This window comes from Meriones unguiculatus, chromosome 6 (genome assembly GCF_030254825.1).
Source record: "Meriones unguiculatus strain TT.TT164.6M chromosome 6, Bangor_MerUng_6.1, whole genome shotgun sequence".
Lineage (NCBI taxonomy): Eukaryota > Metazoa > Chordata > Mammalia > Rodentia > Muridae > Meriones > Meriones unguiculatus.
The window spans coordinates 13412796-13423485 of NC_083354.1; the positions used below are offsets into that span (position 1 = coordinate 13412796).

The 10690-nt window shown below is 46.9% G+C and overlaps 1 protein-coding gene across 2 annotated transcripts in view; it reads left to right on the plus strand.

Moving 5' to 3' along the window:
* Positions 1–9968, plus strand: part of Tmod3 (tropomodulin 3) — a 65274-nt gene extending 55306 nt beyond the window's left edge. The window contains exons 9-10 of one of the 2 annotated variants that reach the window (XM_060384748.1): positions 4709–4853; positions 6533–7893. In XM_060384748.1, coding sequence (XP_060240731.1) covers positions 4709–4853; positions 6533–6543 — 156 coding nt within the window. In that variant the 3' untranslated portion in view covers positions 6544–7893. Of the gene's footprint in view, positions 1–4708; positions 4854–6532; positions 7894–7918 lie in introns of those variants that run through there. The other variant, XM_021631630.2, reaches the window with a different exon arrangement.
* Positions 9969–10690: the final 722 nt, after the last annotated feature.

Sequence of the window (10690 nt, forward strand, 5' to 3'; positions counted from 1 at the left end):
CACAGAGAAGCAGGACCTGAGGAGCCCCCACTGTTAGTGCCCACAGAGAAGCAGGACCTGAGTAGCACCCACTGTTAGTGCCCACAGAGAAGCAGGACCTGAGTAGCACCCACTGTTAGTGCCCACAGAGAAGCAGGACCTGAGTAGCACCCACTGTTAGTGCCCACAGAGAAGCAGGACCTGAGTAGCACCCACTGTCAGTGCCCACAGAGAAGCAGGACCTGAGTAGCACCCACTGTCAGTGCCCACAGAGAAGCAGGACCTGAGTAGCACCCCACTGTCAGTGCCCACAGAGAAGCAGGACCTGAGTAGCACCCACTGTTAGTGCCCACAGAGAAGCAGGACCTGAGTAGCACCCCACTGTCAGTGCCCACAGAGAAGCAGGACCTGAGTAGCACCCACTGTTAGTGCCCACAGAGAAGCAGGACCTGAGTAGCCCCCACTGTTAGTGCCCACAGAGAAGCAGGACCTGAGTAGCACCCACTGTTAGTGCCCACAGAGAAGCAGGACCTGAGTAGCACCCACTGTCAGTGCCCACAGAGAAGCAGGACCTGAGTAGCACCCCACTGTCAGTGCCCACAGAGAAGCAGGACCTGAGTAGCACCCACTGTTAGTGCCCACAGAGAAGCAGGACCTGAGTAGCACCCCACTGTCAGTGCCCACAGAGAAGCAGGACCTGAGTAGCACCCCACTGTCAGTGCCCACAGAGAAGCAGGACCTGAGTAGCACCCCACTGTTAGTGCCCACAGAGAAGCAGGACCTGAGTAGCCCCCACTGTCAGTGCCCACAGAGAAGCAGGACCTGAGGAGCCCCCACTGTTAGTGCCCACAGAGAAGCAGGACCTGAGTAGCCCCCACTGTCAGTGCCCACAGAGAAGCAGGACCTGAGGAGCCCCCACTGTTAGTGCCCACAGAGAAGCAGGACCTGAGTAGCACCCACTGTTAGTGCCCACAGAGAAGCAGGACCTGAGTAGCACCCACTGTTAGTGCCCACAGAGAAGCAGGACCTGAGTAGCACCCACTGTTAGTGCCCACAGAGAAGCAGGACCTGAGTAGCACCCCACTGTTAGTGCCCACAGAGAAGCAGGACCTGAGTAGCCCCCACTGTCAGTGCCCACAGAGAAGCAGGACCTGAGGAGCCCCCACTGTTAGTGCCCACAGAGAAGCAGGACCTGAGTAGCCCCCACTGTCAGTGCCCACAGAGAAGCAGGACCTGAGGAGCCCCCACTGTTAGTGCCCACAGAGAAGCAGGACCTGAGTAGCCCCCACTGTCAGTGCCCACAGAGAAGCAGGACCTGAGGAGCCCCCACTGTTAGTGCCCACAGAGAAGCAGGACCTGAGTAGCACCCACTGTTAGTGCCCACAGAGAAGCAGGACCTGAGTAGCACCCACTGTTAGTGCCCACAGAGAAGCAGGACCTGAGTAGCACCCACTGTCAGTGCCCACAGAGAAGCAGGACCTGAGTAGCACCCACTGTCAGTGCCCACAGAGAAGCAGGACCTGAGTAGCACCCACTGTCAGTGCCCACAGAGAAGCAGGACCTGAGTAGCACCCCACTGTCAGTGCCCACAGAGAAGCAGGACCTGAGTAGCACCCACTGTTAGTGCCCACAGAGAAGCAGGACCTGAGTAGCACCCCACTGTCAGTGCCCACAGAGAAGCAGGACCTGAGTAGCACCCACTGTTAGTGCCCACAGAGAAGCAGGACCTGAGTAGCCCCCACTGTTAGTGCCCACAGAGAAGCAGGACCTGAGTAGCACCCACTGTTAGTGCCCACAGAGAAGCAGGACCTGAGTAGCACCCACTGTTAGTGCCCACAGAGAAGCAGGACCTGAGTAGCACCCACTGTTAGTGCCCACAGAGAAGCAGGACCTGAGTAGCACCCACTGTTAGTGCCCACAGAGAAGCAGGACCTGAGTAGCACCCACTGTTAGTGCCCACAGAGAAGCAGGACCTGAGTAGCACCCACTGTTAGTGCCCACAGAGAAGCAGGACCTGAGTAGCACCCACTGTTAGTGCCCACAGAGAAGCAGGACCTGAGTAGCACCCACTGTTAGTGCCCACAGAGAAGCAGGACCTGAGTAGCACCCACTGTTAGTGCCCACAGAGAAGCAGGACCTGAGTAGCACCCACTGTTAGTGCCCACAGAGAAGCAGGACCTGAGTAGCACCCACTGTTAGTGCCCACAGAGAAGCAGGACCTGAGTAGCACCCACTGTTAGTGCCCACAGAGAAGCAGGACCTGAGTAGCACCCACTGTTAGTGCCCACAGAGAAGCAGGACCTGAGTAGCACCCACTGTTAGTGCCCACAGAGAAGCAGGACCTGAGTAGCACCCCACTGTTAGTGCCCACAGAGAAGCAGGACCTGAGTAGCACCCACTGTTAGTGCCCACAGAGAAGCAGGACCTGAGTAGCACCCACTGTTAGTGCCCACAGAGAAGCAGGACCTGAGTAGCACCCACTGTTAGTGCCCACAGAGAAGCAGGACCTGAGTAGCACCCACTGTTAGTGCCCACAGAGAAGCAGGACCTGAGTAGCACCCACTGTTAGTGCCCACAGAGAAGCAGGACCTGAGTAGCACCCACTGTTAGTGCCCACAGAGAAGCAGGACCTGAGTAGCACCCACTGTTAGTGCCCACAGAGAAGCAGGACCTGAGTAGCACCCACTGTTAGTGCCCACAGAGAAGCAGGACCTGAGTAGCACCCACTGTTAGTGCCCACAGAGAAGCAGGACCTGAGTAGCACCCACTGTTAGTGCCCACAGAGAAGCAGGACCTGAGTAGCACCCACTGTTAGTGCCCACAGAGAAGCAGGACCTGAGTAGCACCCCACTGTTAGTGCCCACAGAGAAGCAGGACCTGAGTAGCACCCACTGTTAGTGCCCACAGAGAAGCAGGACCTGAGTAGCACCCACTGTTAGTGCCCACAGAGAAGCAGGACCTGAGTAGCACCCACTGTTAGTGCCCACAGAGAAGCAGGACCTGAGTAGCACCCACTGTTAGTGCCCACAGAGAAGCAGGACCTGAGTAGCACCCACTGTTAGTGCCCACAGAGAAGCAGGACCTGAGTAGCACCCACTGTTAGTGCCCACAGAGAAGCAGGACCTGAGTAGCACCCCACTGTTAGTGCCCACAGAGAAGCAGGACCTGAGTAGCACCCCACTGTTAGTGCCCACAGAGAAGCAGGACCTGAGTAGCATCCCACTGTTAGTGCCCACAGAGAAGCAGGTGCAGCAACACACATCTTGACCCCATTCCGCAGAAGCAGAGACAGGCACATCTCACAGGCTCACTGGCCTGCCAGCCTAGCCAAAACCGTGACCTTCCAGTTCAGTGAGACACTCTTCCTCAAAAACTAAGGTAGAGAATGATAGAGGAGAATATTCAGTGTCAGTCTCTGGGTGCCACACACACACACACACACACACACACACACATACAAAATCAGTTATTTGAAAACATATTTGGCAAGTGATTCTCTAAATCCTTCAGAGTAAATAAATGTATAAACTATGAAAAGAAGATTTGGTTATATCTAAAATTTGAGTCAAGATGCTTCCTAATCCATAATCTCAAATATTTAATTGAGATGGAACTCAGTATGTTTGTGACTGACTTCTTCAGCCCAGCATAAAGTCCTGGCAGTCTATCTATGTTGCAGCACATGTCAAAACACCAATCTGTACATGGAGCCATTAAAATAATGCTGCGGAGCTGGAGAGATGACTCAGCAGTTAAGTGTCCTTGTGGCTCTTGAAGAGGACCTGGGTTCAATTCCTAGCACCCACATGGTGGCTCACAATCATCTCTAACTCCAGGCCCAGAGAATCTGATGCATCTTCTGACCTTCATGGGCACCAGACACACACATGGTGCATAGACAGACAGACAAAACACTTATACATTCATATGCATGAAGTTTTTAAAAATATAAAAAAAAAACAACTTTAAGAAGAATAATGCTCCCATGAATATTAACATATAAATTTCTTATGAACATACATGTTTATTTCTTGGGCCTTATACCTACAAGTAGAATTGCTAGATAGTATACTAATTCTGTATTTGAAGATTTCAAGCACTTACCAGGGGCCCGCTTTCCTACATCCTTGGCAGCCACTTAAACAAAACGAGTTCACATTGTACCGCCCAGACTGTTCTTGCTTGTTCCCACCTCAGCCTGCCCAGTGCCTGGGACTACGGCTGCAGGCCACCATGCCTGCTGCTTAGCCATCTTCCCCTTTGGTTAGTGTGTTGGTTTATTGGGGCCAAGGTTGAGACATTGTTAGCCAGGCTAACCGCAAACTCCTCGGTATGAGAAGATGACCTTAAACTTCTACTTTCAGCTCCCGGTACTGGGGTCACGGGTGTGCAGCACCACACCCGCTGTATGTGGGGTTGACCACAGAGCTCTGTGGATGCTGGGCAGCACTGCCAGCTGAGCTGTTTCCTCAGGCCTTTCAGTCTTCTTCACCATGCCCATCCTTGTGGGTATGCAGTGGCACTCAGGATATCCACACTTTTATTTCTATATGAGCTTTTGGTATCTAGTGAGCTTCTAAAAATGTGTTTCTTATGTATTTTGTAGAAATTGGGAAAACATAAAGAGACTGGGAGAATCGACATGAGACTAAAAGGCTTAAATCTTAATTACCTAAAAAATGTTTTGATCTGGTTTATTAACACTGTTCTTTGTTTCTGATTCTTCCAGAGACAGCAGTTGGGCACCGCAGTAGAACTAGAAATGGCCAAGATGCTTGAGGAAAATACGAATATCCTTAAATTTGGGTATCAGTTCACACAGCAGGGACCCCGAACCAGGGCAGCCAATGCTATAACGAAAAACAATGATTTAGGTAAGACCTATGCAGTACTGAGTTGAGGTTTCTGAGCTACAACACTAAGCTGTTTTTAAAAGTAAATTTTTGCATAGGAAAAGTACCTATCCTTAGTCTCTAATGCTGCTGGCCCTTTACACAGTGAGTCAGAGCTGAGCCAGGTTGTAGGGATCACCCTGTGTCAAACCAACCTGTGTGACAGGCATGCCATAGCTTTAAGTGAAGCTTGCCATGACAGATATTCTATTCTTGGTTGTCAGTTATTCCTCGTGCTCTGAAATGAAGAGCTCAGCACCACCAGAAAGCATTTGGCCTCTTTTTCAAGCAGCCCCAGGCAGAAATTCAGTTTTGCATTATGAAGTGTAATTTAAGTTCCTGCCTCCCTGTGGTGCACGCCTTCCTGCCGCACCCACCTCCTCAGGGATCCCATTCTCTAGTGGTCCTTTTACCACCGAGTCTTGTGCTCTCCAAAATGAACTCTCTAGCCTGGATGAGTTAAATATGGAACTCATATTTTTGTTCCTCTGTATTTCCAGAAAGTGACTCTCCTTTTAAGTTATGCTAGTTGCCACTAAAATGCTTTACAAGATTCATTATAGGCAAGAAGTAAAAGTAAGTCCTCTCAGCAGGGTGGCCTTTCCAAGCAGTGTAGTTGTTCTAGGTTCAGCCATATTTGCATTTATATTGCTGTAGTTTCATTCGTTTAATCCAGGTTACATGATCAGTAGTGTTTAAGGCCCTCTCTGTGACAGCTGCCCATAGGAAATCGTAGCCACTCTCTTTTCAAAAGAGAAAATGGTCCTTAGCTGTACTCTGGATTCTAGATGAGGTTTTCAGTCATCCACATTGTCTTAGTGCTGGCTCACTTCCTTTATTTCCCTTCAAGTGTTCTGACTTTGCTGTGCAGAGCAGTGTTTCTCAAGTCTGAGCTAAACTTTGTAAACAGCTAAAGAAATTTGGAAACACAGATTATTGGCCTTCCCCTCCTTCAGACAGTCAGCTTTAGAACACGCTGGAACTTGGGCATGGTGACCCTTAGCAAGAGTTCTAATTCTGTTGTGGGCACTACAGAATGTGTGAACTACACATTGAAATCCTAGCTTATTTCTCCGAGCAGCAGAAGGTATTTGAGTTTCTGAATCTGACATTAATACGTATCTTAAACGCATGTGCCATATATATTTTATACTTATCACAACATTTGTCATACTTTTAAAATTGCCTTCATTTCTTAAGTCAGTTGTAGTTCATTTATAGTGTCTGTCTCTAGATAAATTTTGTTTTTGAGCCGGGTCTTGCCATTATAGCTCAGGCTTGCCTCAAATTCCTGGTGATCCTCCTGTCTCCAACTGCAGACTGTTTGGATTTAGCTAGCATGCTAAAATAGACTAGGTAGATAACAAGGACATCAGGTGACAAAGAATAACCAAAAATGGCGCTCTGCCCTTTTGCCCTCTGTCTTGTGCACATAACAGCTGCTTCAGGTCTGCTCCTAGCTTTATTCCTTTTCAGTGCACTGTGGTTTCTGCCTATAGATCAAGGCAAAGAGTCTGGGGACAGTGCTTTCTAACAGCCTGACAAGACTTGAAACTGACAGGCTCCTGGGCAAGTAACTTTTCTTCAGCTTACAAATGGGGACTATATCAGATCTTTGTTCTCATTCTTATAATACCTTCTCATTGTTTTCTTACTCTCAGCTATCCATTGAAATGCTTCTGCCTACTCGCCATCTCTCCAGCTCAGAAGTGTCACAGCTATAACAGAAAAGAGGTTGTATGGGACACATACAATAAGCACTTCCAACTTTGAGCCTCAAGCTATTTATGCTATGTATGCTAGCTAAGTGCACAATCAGCTTTCTGCCGATTTTTGTTTGCTGTGCTCTGTTCTGTAGATCCTGTCAGTAACATGTTTTAACATTCTTTTGGTAGCGTGTGTTTTAACATTGTAATGGTTTGCCAAAAACAGCCAAACCCTGCCCTAGGAATTGCCTGGATGTTTCCCTTTCTGGTGTATATTTGCATTTATATTTGTTTCATGTCTCCTTGGCTTTTTTTCCTCCCTTAATTTTTCAGTAGACACTTGAAACCTGTTCCTTATACTATAGATTAGGGTCAGGGAAGCTAAGTAGGTAGGTATAGTTCCTGGAGACTTGATCCTTTGCTCTTACTTTGCTGACTCCACCAAGCCAGTTACTGGACAGTTCTTATACACCAGTGAATGTCTTGTCCCAGCAACCAGTAGTCAGAGTAGCATGAGAGCAGCCATTACTGTGGCTGCATTAGGAGCCAGGTTTCCTCTTGACTAGTTCCTCTGACAGCCAAGTTAGGCAAAAGAAAGGTATAGTGCCTTGTGACTTTGGTCCAGAAGGGAAGTGGGGAATTAATAGCCAGTCCTATTGAGCCAGAGAATCTGAGTACAAAGTATCACTGTGGGCAGATCCTCTGGGGTAGCCATGTTGGCTTTCCTCACTAGGAAGATGGCTGACTAGTGCCTCAGAGCCAGCCTGTCATCCTCAGAGGTGGCTGAAGATGAGCTCTCTGTACTGAGGACTTGCTTTGTACCATGTGTGTGCTCACTACCTTTGGAGACCAGAAGTGGGCATCAAATCCTCTGGAACTGGAGTTGATAAACAGTTGTAAACTGCCACATGGGTGCTGGGAATCGAACCTCGGTCCTCTGGAAGACAATTGAGTCATCTCTCTAGCCCCTAATATAACTTCTTAACCATAGCTCACCAGTACCATTGCAGAGGTTACTGTACTAACTGATCGTTTCTCTAAACTTAGGCATACTTTTTTTTCTATAAGCAAATGACTTGAAAATTGAGCGCCGAATACTCTGTGGCTTCTAGCCAGCTGTGTGTAAGCACCAGTATCATAAGCTACAGAGTTGTTTAGAAGCCTCTTGATTTTTATTAAGTAACGGGGGGGATGACCCAGCCTTCTATTAATGGTCCTATTAATGAGAAGGACTCAACTCATTTTGATGAGGTGTTAACTGGTATCATTCAGAAACTTGTTACAAGCAAGTTAACATTTTATACACAAATATGGATTAGTAACAGGCTTTCTTCCCCACAGTGCGCAAGAGGCGGATTGAAGGAGACCACCAGTGAGCACGCCGAGTGTGGCCCACAGGAGACTGCCAATCGCCAAAGGCTCGTGTTGGTGGCCGCAGACGTAAAAACTTCCTGGGTAGAAGGGAAAAGACTGGAAATCTTTTTTTAACTATATGCATTACTTTCCTAGCTTAAGATACTATGTTTGATTTGTAAAATCAGTAAAAGATAATATTTTGTATTTGTAGCATTTCTACTGAAATCAGTATAATTTAGTTTAATTGAATGATTGATAATGATTTTTAGATAAAAACACAGTTGTAGGAAGTTTCAGAAGTCATGTTAAGAATAACCTGAACCTCTTGAGGACCAATCTTTTTTAAATCAAAAGGGATGTTGCTGACTCAGTGCTAATGCTGCCTCTTGTACAGAAAGGGTAAGGCGCATGGCAGTTTCCTTTTTAAAAATCCATGAATTTGGCAAGAGTTTGCTTTTTTCCTTGTTAGGGAAATAAAAGGTGAGAATTTTAAAGATGGCTCAGAATGCGATATATCTACATAAGCCAAAGCCGACCTCCAGGAGGCAGACTGGGCCTCTGCATTGCAGGGGTCTGCACTTGTGTCATGAGCCTCAGCTGCCCTGGGATTGGTTGGTTGGTTGGTTGGTTGGCTTTTAATAGTCCTTAGCTCTGCCCCACTGCACACCTTGTTAAAGTATGACTATATGTAAGGTTAGTACAGCATTTCTCCGTGCTGTGGGCATTCAATGTTTGTAAAAGCTAATGGCTGAAAGCACCAGAGTGGAGAGATTATTTTCTCCCCATAAAAGGCTCTTGGCCACTGCACAGTTAAAAGAATAAAAGGAAGAAAACAGAAAGGTGCTGTTAGATACAGGGCAGAGTTCAAGCCTGAGAAGCTCACAAAATGGCCAGCAAACTGATGAGCACTGTCAGTCAGAAACTAAAGCATGAGCTAGCAATGGTGGCTCATCCTATAGCCCTAGGACTTGGGAAGCTGAGAAAGGATACTGCCAGATGTTCAAAGCCAGCCTGAACTACATAGGAAGTTCCAGGTTAGCCTGGACTGGTTCTGCAGATGCAAGAACCTGTGTCGAGAGAAGAACAAACGTGTGCCATGTGGTAAGAAGCTGCCTCCATGATTCCGTGGGTGCAGTGCAGCATCACATGAGCAGAGTTAATCCCGCTGCAGCTTTCCAGCCAATCACAAAAACTGCTGTTCCTGAGAAATCCAATCTCAGTAGATCTTGTACTTTTAAACTCCACATGGTAAAAACAATTCCTCTACCCTAGGTTATCTTTATCACCCAGGCAGTCGAGGGGGACTTCAGCCGTGTACAGGGCGGTGGGGTTCGGTGAGGCTGCACGCTGGCGCGCTGCCCCAGGGCAGCCCCTCCAGGAGCAGCAGACATGCACAGCCACAGAGGAGGGTGCTCCAGTGACACGTCAGCAAGCTGACGTTCGCTTATGCCATTCCAGGTCTGGCCTGTAGTGTACTGTGTACCTGAAGAATGCGCTTCTTTAGAAGCGCCCTAAGTGTGAACTCGGCCAGTTGAGCAGCTGTGTGCTAAGAATTGTAATGGGGAACAGTGTTTACCTTGATCTTTAAAAGTCTGGCACCTCTTGAACTTTTAATAACTTTCAGTATTTTTTAATTCCTCTGAGATTTTTATGACATGGTAATAAATTAGGATTTCACAACAGTTTTAATTTTAAGCCAGAGATTTTCTAAACCCTCGAGTTTTATGTCACAGTAAATGGTTGTCTAAGAGAACACTCTTTACATTTTTAAATTGCTCTTTGAGAAAGTCTTGAATTGCCCGTTTTATAGAACTGTATCCCCATTTGTCTCCAGTTGTAGTTTCCAGTATGTCTGCGTGCAGTTGTGTACATCAGCCTCACTGTTAGTGGGTGGTATTAAGACCTTGAAAATAGATTTTGGTGCTATATACTTATTATAGCTAAAAGCCTACTAAAAGTTTGAAGAGTAAATAAAATACAATTCTAAGGGTGCCTGTCATTTCAAAGACCAAATAAACATTTTGTGCTAAACATATTGGCAGACTGTTGGTGATTTCAAAGTGCCCATGATCATTAAGTTGCACGGCATCACTAATGAAGTTAGTGCTTTATTCAAAGGGTGCACCCCTGAAAATTTACATGTAAATAGAACTTCAAAAGTCATTTTCTGATGGGCTGGAGAGATGGGTCAGAGGGCCTGAGTTCAATTCCTAGCAACCACATGGTGACTCACAACCATCTATAATGAGATCTGGTGCCCTCTTTTGCCCTGCAGGCACACATGCAGGCAGGACACTCTACATAATAAATAAATAAATCTTTTTTTAATTGCTTTCCATCAGGCACAGTGGCAGACACCTTTAATCCCAGCACTCAGGGAGGCAGAGGCAGGCAGATCTCTATGACTTCAAGGCCAGCCTGGTCTGCAAAGTGAGTCTAGGATAGCCAGAAAAACAGAGAAATATTATCTTATCTTAGGAAAAAAAAAAATGTTTTCCAGCTGATAATTCCTTTACATGTTTTCCTTTGAAGGTGATATAATAAAATTATAAAAGAAAAAGTCTTAATGAAATATTAGTTGTATGGTACATCATGTTTAACCCATATTTCCGCTAAAGTGAGACTTATTAAGCTTCATAAAACCTTATGGCTCCCAGAGCTGTCTCACGGTGTATTTATGGTCAGGAACCACTGTTACCTCCCAGCAGATGAGTCTTGATTTAGCTGGAGCACAGCACTACCACCCCAAAGCCTGTC